Here is a 21,767-nt window from a genome sequence, read left to right on the forward strand (position 1 = left end):
TGTTATGTGTGTATGCATGTGTGTATGTGTGTGGGTGTATGTGTATGTGTATATATGTGTGTGTATCTGTGTGTGTGTGTGTGTGTTTTGTTTTGTTTCATTTTAAGATAGAGTCTCACTCGGTCACCCAGGCTGAATTACAGTGGCATGATCTTGGCTCACTGCAACCTCTGCTTCCCGAGTAGCTGGGAAAACAGACATGCGCCACCATGCCCAGCTAATTTTTGTATTTTTCTTCAGCACTCTTTAAAAGAATACAGCAGTATCTTGCACCCAACAACCCAAAATACACAATATTCAGCATCCTATAAAAAATGGCCAGGTAGTCAAATAAATAGGAAAAAGTTACCCATAACCAGCAGATGAATGAAGCAATAGAAACAGATCCCCAAATTCAGATATCATAAAATTAGTAGGCAAGGACCTTAAATAGCCACCATAAATCTCATAAAGTATGCCCAGATATATAAAGGAACACATAAATATGATGAAGAGAGAAAAGAAATATATTTTTTAAAGACCCAAAATGGAACTTCAAGAGATGAAACGTATATGATGTAAAAACGAAAGCTGCACTAGACGGAATGAACAGCGTATCATACACTGCAGAAGCACTGCATTAGAAAAGATTGGTGAACTTGAAAACACAGCAATGAAAACTATTGAAAATAAAGCACAAAAAATCCACAAAACTAGCAGAACACCAATGACTTATAAGATCAAAATCAAGACACATCATAATAAAATTATTAAAAATCTTGGCTGGGCACATGGCTCATGCCTGTAATCCCAGCACTTTGGCAGGCTAAGGTAGGTGGATCACTTGAGAACAGGAATTTGAGACCAGCTTGGCCAGCAGCGAAACCTTATCTCTACTAAAAATACAAAAATAGTTGGACGTCGTGGTACATGCCTATGGTCCCAGCTACTCAGGAGGCTGAAGCAGGAGAATTGCCTGAACCCAGGAAGCGAAGGTTGCAGTGAGGTGAGATTGCACCACTGCACTCCAGCCTGGGCAACAGAGTGAGACTCTGTCTAAAAAACAAAAAAATTAGTAAAAATAAATAAAATAAGCCAGGTGTGGTGGCTCATGCCTGTAATCCCAGCTCTTTGGGAGGCCGAGGCAGGTCGATTACTTCAGGTCAGGAGTTTGAGACCAGTCTGGCCAACATGGCAAAACCCCATCTCCATTAAAAATACAAAACTTAGGCTGAGTGCAGTGGCTCAGGCCTGTAATCCCAGCGCTTTGGGAGGCCAACTTGGGCGGATCACCTGAGGTTGTGAGTTTGAGACCAGCCTGGCCAACATAGTGAAACCCCTTCTCTACTAAAAACACAAAAATTACCCATGGTGGCACAGACCTGTAATCCCAGCTACTCGGGAGGCTGAGACTGGAGAATTGCTTGAACTCAGTAGGCAGAGATTGCAGTCAACTGAGATTACACCATTGCGCTCCAGCCTGGGCGACAAGAGCAAAACTCTGTCTAAAAAAAAACAAAAATTTGCCAGGCATAGTGGCACATACCTGCAATCGTAGCTACTCAGGAGGCTGAGACAGGAAAATTGCTTGAACTCAGGCGATGGAGGTTGCGGTGAGCCGAGATCTGATGGTTTTAAAAATGGGAGTTTCCCTGCACAAGCTCTCTTTCTCTTGCCTGCTGCCATCCATGTAAGATGTGACTTGCTCCTTTTTGCCTTCTGCCATGATTGTGAGGCCTCCTCAGCCATATGGAACTATAAATCCGTTAAACTTCTTTTTCTTTCTAGTCTCAGGTATATCTTTATCAGCAGCATGAAAATGGCATAATACACCAACCAATTCTCCAAGGCAAATCAGTAATTCTTTTTTTTTTTTTTTTTGAGATGGAGTCTCACTGTATTGTCTAGGATACACTGCAATGGCACAGTCTTGTCTCACTGCAACCTCTGTCTCCTGGGTTCAAGTGATTCCCCTGCCTCAGCCTCCTGAGTAGCTGGGATCATAGGTGTGAGCCACCATGCCCAGCTAATTTTTATAAAAAATAATATATAAAATTGTGTGTGTGTCTGTATATATATATATATATATATACACACACAGAGTGAGACTGGGCAACAGAGTGAGACTCCATCTCAAAAAATAAAAATAAAAAATAAACATAAATAAAATAAATAAAGAAAATCTTAGAGTATCTAGAGAAAAATGAGCACATTATCTAGAAGAGCAAAGAAGACAAATACAGTGGACTTCTGTCATAAACCATGCATACCAGAACATAATGGAATAACGTCTTTAAAGTACTAAGTTAAAAACTATTAACTTAAAATTATTTCCATTTTTAAACTATGAACATGAGAGACATATTAGCAACCTGTACCTCATAATGTCATGAACTGAGAAGGGCACAACATCATTTCTGTGGTTTTCATGCCAAAAGGTATGCTTATATTTAGTTATGAGGGATGTCAAACTCAAATGGAGACGAAATTGACCAGTGTGATAAAGTATTTGATTCCATTTTTGATGTTCAGCTACTCAGTTTTCAAGCCCCCACACCCACTCCTCCTTTCCCTTTTACCCAATACCTGGGCAAGCCAATAATAAAAGCAGAAGCTGCGCATGGTGGCTCAGCCTATAATCCCAGCACTTTGGGAGACCCAGGTGAATGGATCACCTGAGGTCAGGAGTTTGAGGCCAGCCTAACCAACATGGCGAAACCCTATCTCTACTAAAAATATAAAATTAGCTGGGCATGGTGGCACATGCCTGTAATCCCAGCTACTTGGGAGGCTGAGGTACGAGAATTGCTTGAACTTGGGAGGCGGAGGTTGCAGTGAACCAAGATTACATCACTGCACTTCAGCCTGGGCAACAGAGTGAGACTCTGTCTCCAAAATAATAATAATAACAATGATAATAATGATAATGCCAGGGTACTCTCCTCCCTTGCACCAGTAAAGAAATTCAAATCACAAAACCCTGGCCTGCGCATCAGAACCCTCACTCCAGCTTTACTCCCTAACGACAAAACCCCGGGCCACTTGCCGCTCTTTGTTCTCAAGGAGAGTTCTTTCCATTTTTAGGTCTGCTTAAGAGCCTTCCCTGTTCTGCACAGAAAACCTCATTATATGATTAATAAGCTTTTCCAAACCCCGTGTGTGTATGTGTGTGTGTGTCATCATCAGTCTTGACATCTAAACCAAATCCGGGGTAGAGATTTGATCCCTTCCCCTGTAGGGCAATCAGAAGACAACTGGCACAGAGAACAGCATGCCATAGATGATAGTCACCCACCATCAGGGGTCTCTCTCCTCTCTCTTTGGCTGGCTATTGATTCTGCTGCCTACTGGCAAGCTTACACTTTGAGCTGTGCTGATTTGTTCCACATTTGCTGAGTACTACTAAATCTCTGTTATAGATGTAACTGACCTAAACTGAAAGTTTCTATAATAGGCATTTTGAGACAGAAGTATGGAATTGAGGATGTCCTTAAAGCGACCCTAAAATGTGAGCCATGTCTGGACCTATCTGTGCATCTCAGATTGAATTGTATATGTTGATTCTGGCATAAACCATGGCTGATCCTAGACTCAAGGGCAAGACACTTATTACTTTGTGACTATTGGTTGTGTGTCCCAACCAGGCATTAGCCTATGTTCTATAGAGTGTACAGGAAAAAGGCTGGTACCCTGTGCAATACAGTGGTTGCTGTATTGGTGGTTGCTCCTGTGAGGAAGAGCAGTCACCAGTATTAAAGATAAAAACACTCATAGCACGCCATGGCATGAACCCTTATGAAAACTAGGCCAGAATGCTTTACCCCATTTCTCTTAAAGGGTCAGAGGACACCATCTTCACTCTGCCAGACAACTATAAAACCGACCCAGAAAGAAGCTGGGTTTGATTAAGTGCTGCAGCTTATCAACATATCAAGGGAGTCATTCAATCCAACTCAAGGCAAGATGCCATGTTCATGCCTATAATCCTAATGCTTTCGGAGGCTGAGGTGGGAGAATTGCTTGAGCCTAGGAGTTCAACATCAGCCTGGGAAACATAGTAAGACTTCCTCTATACAAAATATTTAAAAATTAGCCAGGTATGGTGGCATGTACCTGTAGTCCCAGCTACTTGGGGGCTGAGGTGGAAGGATTGCTTGAGGTCAAGGCTGCAGGGAGCCATGATTGTGCCACTGCACTCCAGCCTGGGTGACAGAGTGAGACCCTGTCTTTTAAAAAATCCAGGGGTTGGGTGCAATAGCTCACTCCTGCACCTGTAATCCCAGCACTTGGGAGGCCAAGGTGGGCAGATTACTTGAGGTCAGCAGTTCAAGACCAGCCTGGCCAACACGGCAAAACCCCATCTCTACCAAAAATACAAAAATTAGCCAGATGTGGTGGTGTGCCCCTGTAGTCCCAGCTGTACTTGGGAAGCTGAGGCACGAAAATCACTTGAACCCAGGAGGCAGAAGTTGGAATGAACCAAGATCATGCCTCTGCACTCCAGCCTGGGCAACAGAGTAAGACCCTGTCTCAAAAAAAATAAAAATAAAAATAACAATAAAAAATCCACCAGCCTGGGCAATATGGCAAAACTCCATCTGTACAAAAAATACAAAAACAGCTGGGTGTGATGTTGAATGCCTATAGTCCCAGATACTCTGGAGGCTGAGATGGAAGGCTCTCTTGAGCCGATGAGGTTGAGGCTGCAGTAAGCCAACATCATACCATTGTACTCTAACCTGTGAGACAGAGCAAGACCCTGTTTCAAAAAAAAAAAAAATCCAACTTAAGTCCAAGGTCCCTAAATCAAATCAAATAACAATTGCCATGAAAGCAGCCCCTAACCATGAGGGTACTGATTTGGGACTCTCCAGAAGAATAAACATAAATGTGAGCAGGGAAGACAGGATCCCTCCCCTTGAAGTACATCCTGTAACTTCCCCCAGACACACACACACACCCCTTTTATTCAGGAAGAGGAAGCAAAAACCCTAACAGAGGGTCATGATTTAACCCAATTGCAAATCTAAAATTTACTCTAAAAACCACAATAAAAAGATCTTTAAAGGGAGAGGGACAGTCTCTTTGGCTTTTGCACCTGTACAACATAAGTTCTGAATTAACTTTAGGCCAGGTGCAGTGGCTCATGCCTATAATCCCAACACTTTGGGAGGCCAAGGTGGGTGGATCACTTGAGGTCAGGAGTTTGAGACCAGCCTGGCCAACATGGTAGAATCCCATTTCTACTAAAAAATATATATATAAAAATTAGCTGGGCATGGTGGCTCACACTTGTGATCCCAGCTACTCAGGAGGCTGAGGCAGGGGAATCACTTGAACCCAGGAGACAGAGGTTGCGGTGAGCCAAGACTGTGCCACTGCAGTGTAGCCTAGACAATAGAGTGTGACTCCATCTCAAAAAAAGAAAAAAGAATTACTGATTTGCCTTGGAGAATTGGTTGGTGTATTATGCCATTTTCATGCTGCTGATAAAGATATACCTGAGACTAGAAAGAAAAAGAAGTTTAACGGATTTATAGTTCCATATGGCTGAGGAGGCCTCACAATCATGGCAGAAGGCAAAAAGGAGCAAGTCACATCTTACATGGATGGCAGCAGGCAAGAGAAAGAGAGCTTGTGCAGGGAAACTCCCATTTTTAAAACCATCAGATCTTGTGAGACTTATTCACTATGAGAATAGCATGGGAAAGACCCGCCCCCATGATTCAATTACCTCCCACCGGGTTCCTCCCATGACATGTGCGAATTGTGGGAATTACAATTCAAGATGAGATTTGAGTGGGGATACAGTCAAACCATATCCACTGGCATGGGGGGAAAACCCATATATTTAGTGTTGGAAGTGCTATGAGTAAAAAACAGACCAGCTTCTATATTACTAAAATTACTGCCTCCCTCCAGTCAGCAACTGGCAAATGCCTTGCTATCATATTTGGGCTAATTTTTTCTGTTAAGTTCCCATTCCAGCCAGTTTGTCTTTACCACTGAATGGACACAATATACTTTTATCCCAGGGGACCCCCAGCAGACCTGCCATTGCACACAGTCTTTGCAAGCAAAACCTTAACTGCATCCAGCTCTCTCCAGAAACACAGTTATGATGTTAGACTGAGGACTCCTTCTCAGAGGAAATTAATTTTTTAAAAGGACAGGGTCTTACTGTGTCGCCTCAGATGGAGTCCAGTGGTTATTCACAAGCACAGTCATAGCACACTGCAGCCTCAAACTCCTGAACTCAAACCATCCTCTCAGCCTCCTGAAGCAAGATGTTAGATGGTGTGAGAAGATCAATAAATGAATGACTGATAATTTTTGTTAATGGATGTGTTTTGCATAGCTGGGTACAATCCTAAATGTTGTACATACCTAATAATAGAGCTTCAAAAATACATGAAGTACCAAAAAATGATAGTATTGAAAGGAGAAATCCACAAATTATAGTTGAATATTTCAACATCCTCACTTGGTAACTGAAGTAAAAAGAAAATCAGTAAGTATATAGGAGGTTTTGAACAACATCAAATACTTTGACCTTATTGATCTTTACAGATATTCCACTCAGCAACAGCAGAATGCACATTCTTTTCAACTGCGCATGGAACATTCACCAAGATAGACCATAATCTGAGCCATAAATTAATTCTCAAGAAACTGAAAAGGATCAAAATTACACAGAGCGTGTTCCCTGACCAGAACAGAAGTAAACTGAAAATCAATAACAACAATAGCCAACACTTCTGGAAATGAAACAACACAATCTTAAATACCCATAGATCAAATAAGAAAGCACAAATAAAATTAGAAAATATTTTGAACTAACAGAAATTGAACAATACCACATGTCTCAATGTGTGAATGCAGTTAAGGAAGGGCTTACAGGGACATTAAATACTTACATTAGAAGAGAAAAAAGGTCTAGCAGTGATACTTTAAGCTTGCACCTTAAAAAGGTAGAAAAAAATAAAAGAGAAAATTAAACTCAAAATAAGCAGAAGGAAGGAAATAATATAGATGAGTGAAAATCACTGAAATATAAAATGTATAAACAGCCAAAATCACTGAAATATAAAATGTGAAACCAGCCAGTTTTAAAGGCAGAGTGATCAAGGGAAAAAGAGTAAACACAAATTACCGTTATCAGGAATGGATGAGCATCACTACAGATCGTAGAGACATTAAAAGGATACTAAGGGAATATTAGAAATTAGGCCGGGCATGGTGGCTCACGCCTGTAATCCCAGCTACTCAGGAGGCTGAGGCAGGAGAATTTCCTGAACCCAGGAGGCGGAGGTTGCAGTGAGCCGAGATCGCGCCATTGCACTCCAGCCTGGGTAACGAGTGAAACTCCGTCTCAAAAAAAAAAAAGAAAAAAGAAATCAATAACAACAATAGCCAAAACTTCTGAATAGCAAATATATTCAACAGCATGGAATACATTAACAAATTTATTTTATTTTATTTTATTTTATTTTTGAGATGGAGTTTAGCTCTTGTTGCCCAGACTGGAGTGCAATGGCATGATCTCAGCTCACCACAACCTCCACCTCCTGGGTTCAAGTAATTCTCCTGCCTTAGCCTCCCACATAGCTGGGATTATAGGCATGTGCCAGCATGCCAGGCTAATTTTGTATTTTTAGTAGAGACGGGTTTCTTCATGTTGGTCAGGTTGGTCTTGAACTACCAACCTCAGGTGATCCGCCTGCCTCGGCCTCCCAAAGTGCTGGGATTACAGGTGTAAGCCACCATGCCCAGCCAACAAATTTATTGGAAGACACAAAAAAGCTTTCCCAAGAAGTAATACAATCTGAATAGTCTTACATATGTAAAGAAATTGAGTTCATATCAAAACTCTTCCCACAGCTGTGCATGGAGGCTGATGCCTGTAATCCAGTGGATTTTTTAAATGAGCTGGGAGTCATGGCACATGCCTGTCATCCAGCTACTCGGGAGGCTGAGGTGGGAGGATCACTTGAATGCAGAAGTTCAAGGCCAGAAGTTCAAGGTGAGCTATAATTGTGCCACTGTACTCCAGCCCAGGCCACAGAGAGACCCTATCTTTAAAAAAAAAAGGGGGGGCCAAAGAACAAAAAACTACAGTGAAACATTACCTCACACCCATTAGGATAGCCACTATCAAAAAACAAAACAAAACAAAAATTAATAGGTGCTGACAAGGATGTAGAGAAATTTGAACTCTGTGCACTGTCGGTGGGACTGTAAAATGGTGCATGCTTTATGGAAAACAGTATGGAGTTTTCTCAAAAAAATTAAAAATAGGGCCAGGCACGGCAGCTCATGCCTGTAGTCCCAGCACTTTGGGAGGCAGAGGTGGGTGGATGACAAAGTCAAGAGATCAAGACCATCTTGGCCAACATGGTGAAACCCCGTCTCTACTAAAAATACAAAAAATAGCTGGGCATGGTAGTGGATGCCTGTGCTCCCAGCTACTCACGAGGCTGAAGTAAGAGAATTGCTTGAACCCAGCAGGTGAAGGTTGCAGTGAGCTGAGATCACGTCATTGCACTCCAGCCTGGTGACAGAGCGAGACCCCTCTCAAAAAAAAAAAAAAAAGATTAAAAATAGGTTTACTGGCTAGGTATGGTGGCTCACACCTCTAATCCCAGCACTTTGGGAGGCCGAGGCGGGTGGATCACCTGAGGTCGGGAGTTGGAGACCAGCCTGGCCAACATGGAGAAACTCTATCTCTAGTTAAAAAAGAAAAATACAAAAAATTAGCTGAACATGGTGGTGGATGCCTGTAATCCCAGCTACTCAGGAGGCTGAGACAGGGGAATCACTTGAACCCAGGAGGCGGAGGTTGCGGTAAGCTGAGATGGCACCATTATACTCCCACCTGGGCAACAAGAGCAAAACTCCGTCTCAAAAAAGAAAAAAAAAAAAAAATAGGATTACCATATGACACAACAAAACTACTTTTTTTTGAGATGGAGTTTTGCTCTTGTTGCCCAGGTTAGAGTGCAATGATGCAATCTCAGCTCACTGCAACCTCCGCCTCCCAGGCTCAAGCAGTTCTCCTACATCAGCCTTCTGAGTAGCTGGGATTACTGGTGCCTGCCACCACAGTTGGCTAATTTTGTATTTTTAGTAGAGATGGGGTTTCACCATATTGGCCGGGCTGGTCTTGAACTCTTAACCTCAGGTGATCCACCTCAGCCTCCCAAAGTACTAGAATTACAGGCCTGAGCCACTATGCCTGGCCAATACTACTTCTTAACATATACCCAAAGGAACTAAAAGCAGGAGAGAGCTTGAGGAGATACTTGCACATCCATATTCATTGCAGCACTGTTCACAACAGCAAATGAACATCAATGGATGAATGGATAAGCAAAATGTGGTATATAAATATAATGGAATATTATTTAGTCTTAAAAAATTAAAGAAATCCTGTCACATGCTACAATGTGGATGAAACTTGAAGACATGCAAAGTGAAACAAATCAGTCAGAAAAAGACAAATACAGTATGATTCCACTTATATGGGGTATCTAAAGATTCAAACTTATAGAAACAAAGTAAAATGATAATTGCCAGGAACTGGGGGATGGGGCCAGTTTTTACTCAGTGGGTATTGAGCCCCATTCTGAAAGCTGAAAACATTCTAGAGATCTGTGGCACCACAGTGTGAAGGTGCTTAACATACTGAACTGTACACTTAAAAAAGGTTAAGACAGTAACATTTATTATGTGTTTTTAACCACAATTTTTTAAATGTACAAAAAAACCCAAAAAGCAAACAAGCAAAAAACCCCATTGCAAGATTACCATCAACCCACCAGAATGAAAAGATAGACAGTGGCAGCTGTTGGTGAGGATATGCAACGACTGGGTCCTCTCTGTTATTTATTCTTATTTATTTATTTATTTTTTTGAGACGGAGTTTCGCTCTTGTTACCCAGGCTGGAGTGCAACGGCGCGATCTCAGCTCACCGCAACCTCCGCCTCCTGGGTTCAGGCAATTCTCCTGCCTCAGCCTCCTGAGTAGCTGGGATTACAGGCACGTGCCACCGTGCCCAGCTAATTTTTTGTATTTTTAGTAGAGACGGGGTTTCACCATGTTGACCAGGATGGTCTTGATCTCTTGACCTCGTGATCCAACCGCCTCGGCCTCCCAAAGTTATTCTTATTTTTTGTAAAGCTTACTTTTCTATGGATCTCACACATTACTAGTGGGAGTGTAAACTGGGCACTCACTTTGGAAAGCTGTCATTATTTAGCAAACATAAGCATATTCCTACTTTGTTCTCCACCATTTCCACTCCTGGGTTTCCAAGTGCAGGCATCCAACAAAAGACACAGATGTAATGTTCATAACAGCTTTTTCATAATAGCTCCAAACTGAAAACAACCCTAAAGTCCACCAAGAGCCAAACGGGTTAAATACATTGTAATATAGTCATACAATTAATACGACGCAATAATAAAACGAATGAACTACTGCCATATACAACACCATGGATTAGTTCCACACAAGTAATATTGAGCAGATGAGGCCAAACAAAAAAATACATACTCATGTTTATATGAAGTTGAAGGATTAGACAAAACTAATCTATGGTGAAAGAAAGCAGAATAATTGTTAGGAGGTATGGAGAAATTGACCAGAGGGCTACTGATTGGAAGGAGTTACAAGGGGGCCTTCTGGTAAGCTGGAAACATCTTTATCTAGGTGATGGTTACACAGATGGGTATCAATGCAAAAATATACTGAGCCAGAGGTTTAATGTTAGTTTCTTTACTGTATGTATACTATATGCCAATAAAAAGTGAAGAAAAAGTAGAAAAATAGGCCCAAACAGAAAAATTTTGGAAGCAAAATTTAGTTTTGTCATATTTCTATATTCATGTTTAAGTGGATATATAATAAAATTCCCATTTGGATGTATTTTCCTCTTAGTAGGTCAAGCTCAACAGAACCTGCAAATGGGAGGAGGCTGCAGAAGCCAAGCATAAGAAGACCCGTCATGGCTGGGAGCCGTGGCTCACGCCTGTAATCCCAGCACTTTGGGAGGCCAAGGCAGGTGGATCACCTGAGGTCAGGAGTTCAAGACTATCCTGGCCAACATGGTGAAACCTTGTCTGTACTAAAAATACAAACATTAGATGGGCGTGGTGGCACACACTGTGGTCCCAGCTACTCTGGAGGCTGAGGCAGGAGAGTTGCTTAATATCAGGAGGCAGAGGGTGCAGTGAGCCAAGATTGCACCATTGCACTCCAGCCTGGGCAACAGAGCGAGACTCCACCTCAAAAAAAAAAAAAGACACATCCATCCTAAATGTGGAACACACCTAATAACAGCTTCAAAAATACATGAAGCACCCAAAATAATAGAATAGAAAGGAGAACTAGACAAATCCACAATTACAGTTAGATATTTCAACACTTCTCAAGCCGTAAAATCACTCTGCCCATTTTACAAAGGAAAAAAACTGAGGCCTAAAAAGGAGAAGGGGTGGGGGCTGAAGTCCCACAAGTCAGTGGTAGAGCCAGGCTTAGGACACAGATCTCAGGCACGCCTCTGCCTGCTCCCTGGACAACCACCTGACTGGATTGTGTGTGTGTGTGGGGGGGGGGGGGTTGGGGGAGGGGGTGTCCCCAGTCCCATGCAAGCTGAGGAGGGAGCAGGGTCTCAGGGCTGAGGTCAGGCAGGGGGGCCACTCCTTAGAGACCAGCCAGCCAAGAGTGCCACTGTTTGTCATAGTTTCACTGATTGTAGGGAGATTGGAACCTCTATTTGGGTCGCAGAAATAAAAAGAAGAGCCTGCAGTTCCAGGATAACACACTAATGACCCAAAGGGCCACAATGCAAAGGCGTCCCGAGGGCTAGGACGGAAAGTGAAACTTTAAAGCTCCTTCTGTGACCTTGGCCAAGGTCGTTCCCTCTGGGTTCACAGAACAGCGAGGAACCCATGCCCAGCGAACAGAAGAAAGGAGGCAGGTAGAGGGACAGCCTTCAGTCTAGTGCAGCCATTCCAGTGGGACAACCCCTGGAAGCAGCCGCTAGGTTTCCGAGGACGGCAGGAAGTCGCGGGGCTGCTGCTGGGCCGGAGGTGGGCGGGAGTCCGGCGCTCTCCTTCTCCGGATTCAGAGCCCTCCACGTGGATCAGTCGCCTCCCGCCCAGGTTGTGAGCGCCCCCTCCCCTTCTCAGACTCCTTAGGCCTCGCCCCTCCCTCTCACATTTCCAACTCCCAAGGATAAGTTGTCGCTCGCTTCAGACGCCCATGGCTTCTTTCAGTCCCTGGGATTGGGCTTTCTCCTCTGTCTCTTTTGTCTATTTCTGCATTTGATGGCTTCTCTGGGTGCGCCCTTGGATTTGCTGCTCTCTTGCCTGTTATTCTCAGTCTCTCTCCTCTCTCTCTCTCTCTCTCTCTCTCTCTCTCTCTCTCCTTTTTCTCGATCTCTTGTCCCTCTCTCCGGCCGTCTGGGCGCTGCTCCTGGGCGCCTCTACCCTTTCCGCCGTGCGCCAGGCCCATCCCCGCACCAGCCTCTCTGGGATCCGACGGCGCCACGGGCGGGGGGCAGGTGAGTCGGCCGAGCCCCGCCCGGGCAGACGCGGAGGCAGGAAGCGCTCGCGCCAATCCCTCTCCTGGACCCTGCCCTCCTCCCCCCCCCCACTCACCGGCGCCAGGGGGACGCAGGACGCAGGAGCCCCTCCGCGCCCGCAGCGCCGTCGGCGTCGCTGCCCCAGACACAGACACTGCCCCGAGAGGCCTCACAGAAGCGGAGGCTGCGGGCGGCGACCTGGAGCCGCCTCATCCCTCGCCTTGGGCGCCGTCACCTGAGTCCCAGAAGCCCTGGGCTCCTGCAGTCTACGAAAATGCGGAGGACGGCTCGGTTCCGAGAGGTAGGTGAGGCGGGCGCAGCCCTTCCTCTCGCAGCTGGGGGCCCCCTCTTAGCTGGGCAGCCCCGTGGCCCGAGCTTTTGGGACCGACCGGCAGCGGCAGGCGCGGGCTACTCCAGGCCACCGGCTTAACCTTGATCTCCAGACCGATCCAGCTTCCCGGGTGGGGACTCCCTGTCCACTTGCATCCGACCCTACCTCTCCAAGAGAAGGTGTGTGTATGGGGGAAGGGGGTCGGTCGCCTCCTCTCATTCTACCGGAAACCCTGGCTCCCCAGAGCCGGGTGCGTAGTGCCCCGCCCAGTCTGAGGCCCTCCTGGGCCCCCTGCTCACAACCCCGGATTCCAGGTGGTTGCGGTGAGGGAGGCGAGGACCAGCTGCCGTGAGAGGCCTTGGGTGTGGGGAATCGTTTGGGAAGGAAGAAAGGCCACTTTTCCTGATGGAAATTAGAAATTGGCCTGGAACTCTTGGTCTAGACGGAAGCCCCCAGGTCCTCAAGGTGCAGAATCAGCTCTCCTGCGCGCTCTCTCTAGCTGCCTGCTGGCGTGGAGGGGGCAGAATACTTGGGGGAGTCTCTTGCTTTGGCCTTTGGGGGCCGCATAGGTTTTCTTCCCTTATGGACTGCGAGCAGCCTCCTGTCTGGGAGAGCGAGTATCTGAATCTAAGGAATGCCAGGCGCCGCCATCTTATTTGAAACTCGCACTCACAAAAACGCGGCATGTGCATTTTTATGGAGGGGCCTGTTGTTTCTGGGAGTGGGCAGACGGCATCCAAAGGATTTCAAACTGTATGGACTGACTCATGGGTCAATACAAAAATGATTCGCCTTTGAAAAGGCATGTAGAGAGAAGCAAGCATAAAGGGGTGTGCATCGTGCATCATGGGTATATGGAATCTGGGAGGAATTAGTAACCCTCAGGAATCAACTAGGAATCTTACATGACAGCAACTGCGCCTATCGGAGTAGTTAAGCACCGTTTAAAGATTTAGGATTTATACAGACATGCGAAAGAGACATGAAATTATGTGCTCCCAATTGTGCTCAATAATAAAGGCAGCAGAAGGGAAATTCGTATTTTCACCTATATGCCTCCCCCTCCCAAAGTAGGAGGTTATAATATAACATTGCATGGTATATTTCACATGTTCCACATACCACATGCAGAATGTGCAACTGACTGCCCAGCACTGTGCTTTCCAGTACAAATGGAAGCACAAAGATGCCTTAATGCAGAGGACTTGAGTGAAAGTTCTCTTTTATCAGTGCGCTTCCCTAACCCTTTGAGGAAGCAAGTCCCCGGCCTTTCCTAATATGACCTTCCCTCCAAATCCCCTTTTGGAGCTGCAGCTCATCTCTTTCCCTGAAGTCTGGTGCACTTGGCTCCAAGTCTAAAGAGGCCTCCCCATTTCCCTAGTCCAGAAGGGATGAAGCCTCCTCCACCCCCAAACATATAGCCCTTGGCTCCATGTGAGAACTGCTCACCTGCCATGGTTTAGAACACCACCTTACACAGGTATACACATACACACTGCCCCAGAAGAAATGCAAGGAAAGGCTTTGCTAGCCCAAGCAAGGTGTTGTGGGAGACCTCAGAGACCCTTAGAAAGAGCCTCACTCTCTCACACTGCAACTTGAAAGACCCAGGACATTCCTCCCACACCCACAACACACGGGGTTCTCACCATCTCAGAAGGCACTGAATCTGTTGGGTTGGGAACTTCACATCCCACTCACGGTACCTCCAACTTCTTTTTTGCTGGCAGGATTAAAAGTCAAGCTTAAAGTGCTGTTGGGCTAGAGAGTTTGCTTGTTTTAGTCTATTGGTTCCTCTCCCTTATTTTCTTCTCCCTCATCTCCCTTTTACTCCCAGGTTTTGCCCTTTCTCTCTCTCTCTCTCTCTCTCTCCAAACAAGAAATCTGTGACTCTTCTGGGCTTGGAGGGTAGGAATGAGGAGGGAAAGGAGAAAATATTTGACCCATCCAGGCAGCACCCAGAACTGTAATTCACAGCAAGCCATCCTGATAGACCCTGTCCTCACAGGCTTAGAGGATATTTGATTCCACAATCCCCCACCAGTACCTCCTTCCTCAAGAGGGACTAAGGATTTGGGGCTTCTGCAGTTTTCAAAAATAGAAGACAAAAGTGCCATCATTGGCCAGGCGCGGTGGCTCACTCCTGTAATCCCAGCACTTTGGGAGGCTGAAGAGGGTGGATCACAATGTCAGGAGTTCTAGACCGGCCTGGCCAACATGGTGAAACCCTGCCTCTACTAAAAATACAAAAATTAGCCAGGCATGGTGGCAGGCACCTGTAATCCCAGCTACTCAGGAGGCTGAGGCAGGAGAATCACTTGAATCCAGGAGGCAGAGGTTGCAGTGAGCCAAGACCATGCCATTGCACTCCAACCTGGGTGACAGAGCAAGACTCCATTTCAAAAAAAAAAAGCCATCATTATTCCAGTGGCCAGATGTGGAGGGGTCTGCAGCTCCGCCGAGGCCTGGGCTCAGGGAAAGGAGTCCTGAGGGCTGGGGGGTTGGACAAGGCCTAGGAGGGACTTGGTTCTGACTCTGCCTGCCAGTGGGGAACCCTGGGCTCTTCAACAACTAAAGGCAAGATCAAAGGACTGGAGGTCCGAGTCCCTCTCTTGCCTAACTGCCCCAAGGGCTCCAGAAACCACTCTGGGCAAAAATCAGGAATAGTTGAAAAAAAGAAAAAAAGAAATGAAAACACCCAGATTGGTAATCTGCTTAGACACCCAAACTCATCCATAAAACTGTAAAGAAAAGTTATCTCCTTGATTGCCTTGTAACTTTCCATTTCAGTTTGGCAATGTGTAGATGGGGTCAGCTTGAGTTTCAGAACTTGGGGGTCCAGCACTTAAGGTCTAGAGGGCTGGATCTGGGACCTCTCACCTGCTTTCCCCATATACCTCCTCTTGCGTCCTTCCCCTGCCAGGGCTTCTCAGAAAGTGACATCTGACTTTCTTGTAGAACTGTGAAATCCCACAATTTCAGAGGATTTCAAATTCCTTGAACCTCAGGTTGAGAACTATTTGGATTAATCAGAGAAGTTTGTATTTGGAAAATGTTGAGACCAAGTGTGGGTCTTTACTTTTGTTTTCTTTAGCTGGTCTCAGTGCTTATAAGGTCATCCTTCACCTTTAAAAACACGCTGGTGGCAGTGTTTCTTCGCACCACTGTAAAGCGAAGGGCAAAAGCAACTCGCCCAGAATTCAGTGCCTCCTTTCTCAAGAAGATGCCAACGTGGACACCCTCAGCCCACTTTCTACCCTTACCTCCTCCTGCCCTTTCCCCAGCTGCAGTTATAGGAGTAATGGCATTTAACTTGCAGAGATCATTAAGGCTAAGCCCCCACTCCTACCCCAGCGCCCCTCTTAGGACCGTCTGAGTCGCTTCCTCCACAGCCCTCCTCTTTTGAAGTACTCCCTAGCACCTTTAAAGGCCGAATTTTGGTTGGAGTGAAGGTGGGGGCTTAGTCCAAAATAACCCAGATTTTAAGTAACAGTAATTATTTTTTAAAAGAAAATCATGAACTCTCAAGTCTCAACTGCCCAGGAAAGTTCCCCCTTAAATTGTTGCGGCGCTGGGTGCAGACACGCAAAGACTGGCCAGAATGCCGGAAACTTCTTTAAGGGCAGAGAAGTCAGTGCCCAAATGCCTCATGCTTTAAAACAATAAAAGAGGAGAGAGTCTAGATTTTTTTCTCTTTAAAACATCCTCTTACCTCTTCCTCAGTCTGTTCACTCCTTGGTCCAGGGACCCGAGCTCCTGGGTTTCGAAGTAAACCAAAGGGAACTTGGCTCTCCGAGGCAACTTTCTCGCTTCTGGACTCCTCCTGGGGGCTGAGTGTCTTGTTATTCCCGCTGCGGCTCCTGGGGGGACAGCTCCGTGGGACCAGGTCTCGCGGGGGGTGGAGTGGTCGCCTCGGAAATTGTGACCAGGGATTGGAGACCGCTGAGTCCCTCCGCTGTGGACTTGCCCGGGACTGCGTGGAATGGACCCAGGTCCTCCATCTAGGATTTCCTAGTGCTCGAGGGCGCGCACTCCACAGTGCTCCGCTGGAGATCTGCACCTGTGTCCTGGGGCAGGGCGCAGAATGAAGATCTCTGTGCAAGCTGCTGAGCGGCTCCGCGACTAGTCCCTGCTGTGAGCAGGAGAGTAGAAAGTTTGCCCGACAGGGAGGTGGCCAAGCGGGAGCGGTGGAGTCGGCGTTCCGAGGAGAGTCAGCGGCACCTCGGGATTCCGCGCGCCTTCAACTCCCTCCCGCTGACAGCCCAGCAGCGGGCTAGCGCCCCAAGGAGGAAACCTGGAAGCCTGGGGAGGGGCCTAGTTTAGAGTCCCAGCAATCCGGAGGAGGGGCCCAGAGCAGAGGGTTAGGAACGAGGCTTTTAATCCAGCCTCGGCGTCCGAAAGCGGCACTTAAGGGTTAAAGCGAGGCCGCAATTACACAGGTGAGCCCTCCGTTGCCTCACCGTCAAGGGCCTGTAGACTCAACCTCCGCCGTCGGATAAGGTGGGGTAGGGAGGCTATGTCCAGCCATTAGCGCAAGGAGTGGCTCTAAACGCTGACCCAGCGCCTCGTCCCAAGCGGGATCCTGGAGCGCGAAGAGACCGAGCCCGGGGCGGGACGCCATGCCGGGCTCTCTTGCCCTTACTGAGTGACCATCTTCTTCCCGATTTCCTGCTCAGAGACGGAGTGGGTCTGTGGATCTCAGCTCTCCCGACTACCTCACTGCTCCTAACGAACAGTTCATCTGCTCCCTCCTGGCCCCCTGCGCTAGCGCCGCTCACCCCCTTTTCAATCCCTCGGTTTCCTCTCCCCGGATGCGACCTTCCTTCCCACAGTTAACAAATGATCTAGCGAAACCCCGCCAGGTCCCTAGCAGAGGGGCACCTGCATCCGCCCGAACCAACCAATTAATCAGAGCATTAAGGAGCCCGAGGAGTTGTAATTGGGTGGTTTGGGATGAGGGGGCGCTGAGGAGGTCATTAACCTCCGCGTAAAGATGGGGAACAGAGACGCGCCTGGCCGCCTCTGCCGCCCCTCTGGGCTCTTCTTAGCACGCGGGTTTTGGCCACTCCACCTGCCTGCTGAGCTCCAGTTCCGCCTCCTGTCCAGCCATTTCACTTCTCTCCTTGTCATTCTTCGTCTTTTCTCTGGCAGCCGTCCAGGGCCCCTTTCTTTGTGCCTACTTCTATCTACCTGTCCAGCTGCCTCTTGCACCCTTTTTGTGGCCCAGCGGCCAAGAGAACTCAAAGGTCATAGCTGTTGGCCCCCGCTGAAGGTCTCTGGGCTCTGCGGTCTCAGACACAGTTCCTCAGGCCTGGCTGGAACGGTGCGAGCTGGAGATTTGCAAATGCTCTTCCCCTAGAGGAGGGCATTTGCAAAGGGGAACTGGTTCCTGAAACTCAATTCTCGGGCCAGGCGCGATGGCTCACGCCTGTAATCCCAGCAATTTGGGAGGCCGAGGCGGAGGGATCACTTAAGGTCAGGAGTTCGAGACCAGCCTGACCAACATAGAGAACCCCCTGTCTCTTTAAAAAAATAAAAATAAAAAAAGAGAAACTTTCAATTCTCTTTCAGTATGAGATAGCTTAGGACAAGGTGGCAGATGGCAGAAGTTCCAAGTCCCAGTGGATGAAAGCTCAATATCATTTTGATTAGAGACAAAAAGACCTTGCATACTCCTTGTCTGCACAGGCAAGTACAGAAGATGTAGTGACTGAGTGTTGAGGCCTGCCTGGTCTCAGTCCAAGAGTTCCCAGCACCTGTGAGCTGGTGCCTGGTGTTCCAGGAAGTCCAGATGACAGTATCCATTCAACCTTGTGGAACAAGAACTTGTTTGTCCTTTGGTCTTGTCAGATACCCAAGTCTATTTCAATGCCTTCCTCTGCATTACATTTTTGGTTGATTGTAAAAGAATGGTAGATGACAGCTTCTTAACACTTTTGGGGGGGTCACTCCCTGATATGATAGTTTAAATTTTTATGAACGATATTGCCCCTCTGCCCAGAAAAAAAAAAAATGCCCTTATGTAGTACTCACCAAATCCCACAATTTCAGAGAGTTTCAGACTCTTCAGACCCCAAGTTAAGAACTACAGTTTGGGCTGGGTGTGGTGTGCCACATCCCAGCACTTTGAGAGGCCGAGGCGGGTGGATCACGAGGTCAAGAGATCGAGACCATCCTGGTCCACATGGTGAAACCCCGTCTCTACTAAAAATACAAAAATTAGCTGGGCATGGTGGTGTGCGCCTGTAGTCCCAGCTACTTGGGAGGCTGAGGCAGGAGAATTGCTTGAACCCAGAAGGCGGAGGTTGCAGTGAGCTGAAATCATGCCATTGCACTCCAGCCTGGGTAACAACAGCGAAACTATGTCTCAAAAAACAAACAAACCAACAAATAAAAAACCCCACAAAACTACAGTTTGTATTGATCAAAGGACCTGGTGTCTGGGAAATGCCAAGGCCAAATATAGCCAGTTTATGTAGTTCTTCACCTTTTCTCTTGGCTCACATCTCCATTTTGCCAGGCCAACTTCCACCTTTAAAAACACTCCCATAGCAGTGTCCTCTCCCCACCATTACCTATAGGGTCTGGGCTCCCAGAGGAGTCAATCTTTCCTTCCCAGCAACTGGGAGCCTGAGAACGTGGGAAGAGCTTTGCTGGGGAAAGCTGATCTTGGACTGACCAGTGGTGGGACCAGCAATGGAAGGAAGTCAGGCTTGAGCAGCTTCCCAAGGACTAAAAACCATACCAGAACTACTGGAAGGGAAGACTATCTGGAAACAGCCTCCTAACTAAAGCTGACTGTGAGCCAAGCGAACGGGGACTGGGCAATAAATGCTCCTTTGTGTCTCTTATTGACTCACTTATTCCATTTTCTCAGGCACCCCAGCTCTTCTTGGGGCTGATTTAGCCAAGGTTAGAGGCTGTGGAATACCAATTGCTGAACTAAAAGGGGAAGGATTTGCTCCCTAATATTTTAGTAATCTTGATTGTAAGAACAGCATATGACCCCTGAGTATCCTGGGGGACCTCCTAATTATGCCCAGCCTCATGGGTTGTGGCTTGTTTAGATGCAGAGAGTAAAGAAGGACCTAGCTCTTCTTCCCCAGCCTATTAAGTTTCCTGGCCATCTCCCCATCTGTGTGAATTGACCAAGCTAGATCTCCCAGGAGAAAAAATCAGGCTTCCTTGGGGTCTAGGAAGTAAACAAACTTTATTTTTCTAGGATTGTTAAGAAAAATTAGGAGAACTGGAGATTATCTGGCTAATTGTACCCTGCCTCTCCGCATAGATTTGCACTCCAAACCCAAGCCCTCCTGGCTGCTCCTCAGTTGTCTACACATTTCACACAAATGTGACTTGGCCCAGGAAAGACTCGCTCATTTCCAGTTGCCTCTGTCTGCACGACCACCACCTGCTGCCCAGCAGTTCCAGTCGGTGACAAGAGGCCAATGGTTGGCTAACAGTATTCAGACCCATGCCTGAAAAGAAAAAGAAAAAAAATAAACAATTTTCTTCTTGGGACAGCTTAAACTGGATAATCCTGGCTGTGCAAACCTGACCTAAATGCTTTTAATCAGAGCAGAAGAAATATATGCTCATTTGCTCCCTACTTTACTAATTAAAGAAAGCTAATTGGTGTTCTCAGAATCTTCCGACTGAGGGTCGGGAGCCTCTGGTCATATTTGCCGACCTCACCCCTCCTTGCACTGGGGCATTCGCACCGTGGAGTTGGCCTTTTTCTGATAGACAATTGGAAGGGGGTGCTTCCAACCTTCTGGCTCCACCCCTGCACTAGGACTTTGGCCCTGAAAAGGCAGTGCTGCTATTGGCCAGAAGTTCTTGCCCAGCAGGCTTGTCCCCCTTCTTGCATCCCTGGACTTGTTTCTAGGAGCCACGACCTCTTGCCGGCTGCAACATCAGCACTGCCAACTGGTGGGGTGCAGCCCTGCTGAAGCCCCAAGCTCAGCCCAGTGCTCGGCACACAGTAGGCGCTAGGAAATGATTGCTGAATGTGGAATGAAAGTCCCCAGCAGGCAAAAGCGTGTGACTTCTTTTAGTGGGGTGTTGGTCCTCTGGGGAGAGTGCACGGAAAACTTCAAGGCCTCCTCCCGGCTGCCGAGGAAATGGGTAAGACCTGGTTTTCCTCAAGTGTTTCTCAGATGTTCTGTTTAACTCCAGCTTCCTGGCCCCCTATTTCTTGTCTAACCATTTTTTAAGGCAGGACTGTGCTCACTGCAGCAAAGGGAAAGGACTCCTTGAAAAGCCAAAGAAATACAAGCCACCACTTCCCAGACCTTTCCCCTATGAGATCCAGATACTTCAGGCTACAGGGAGTTTGAACCTGAAATGAGCCAGATTATTGCCCCAGTTCTCTGTATCTTATTGAAAAGGTAGTTTCAGGCCAAGGGGTCCAAGGGGCCCAAGGAGCCTTACCTTTATAGACATTGCTCCTGGTCAAAAGAATACATTATACATATACAGCTGAGACACACACCCTGTGTCCTAGGCTGGTTCTCTGAGAACAAAGCAGGTTTCCTCTTTGCCACTCACCCCCACTCCCCATTCCTGCTTTCCTTCTCTTTTCTCTTCTTCCTTCATCTGTTTACTAAATGCTGCCTGTGCACAGTATTGTGCTAAATGCTAGACACATTTTGCATCATAGTACGTTTGTTAATCCTTACCTCAACTTTAAGAGTTAAGACAACAGATTTTGCAGATTCAGAAACTAAGAGTTATTTTTCAAGCATGAAACCCGTGTGTGTGTGTGTGTGTGTGTGTGTGTGTGTGTGTGTGTCAGAGAGAGAGAGAGAGAGACTGGCAGATCTGAGTGCTCAAGTGTTATAAAGACAGAAATAAAGAAAATTGAGAAT

At 46.8% G+C, this 21,767-nt stretch overlaps 1 protein-coding gene across 1 annotated transcript in view; it reads left to right on the plus strand.

Annotated features, from left to right (window-relative positions):
* The window catches only part of LOC144582821 (uncharacterized), a 57,610-nt gene that overhangs the window by 24,210 nt on the left and 11,633 nt on the right, over positions 1-21,767 (plus strand). The window contains exon 4 of the mRNA XM_078375430.1: positions 12,574-12,867. Within this exon, the coding sequence (XP_078231556.1) occupies positions 12,574-12,867 (294 nt within the window). The remainder of the gene's footprint in view (positions 1-12,573; positions 12,868-21,767) is intronic.

Source organism: Callithrix jacchus, chromosome 5 (genome assembly GCF_049354715.1).
Source record: "Callithrix jacchus isolate 240 chromosome 5, calJac240_pri, whole genome shotgun sequence".
Taxonomy (NCBI): domain Eukaryota; kingdom Metazoa; phylum Chordata; class Mammalia; order Primates; family Cebidae; genus Callithrix; species Callithrix jacchus.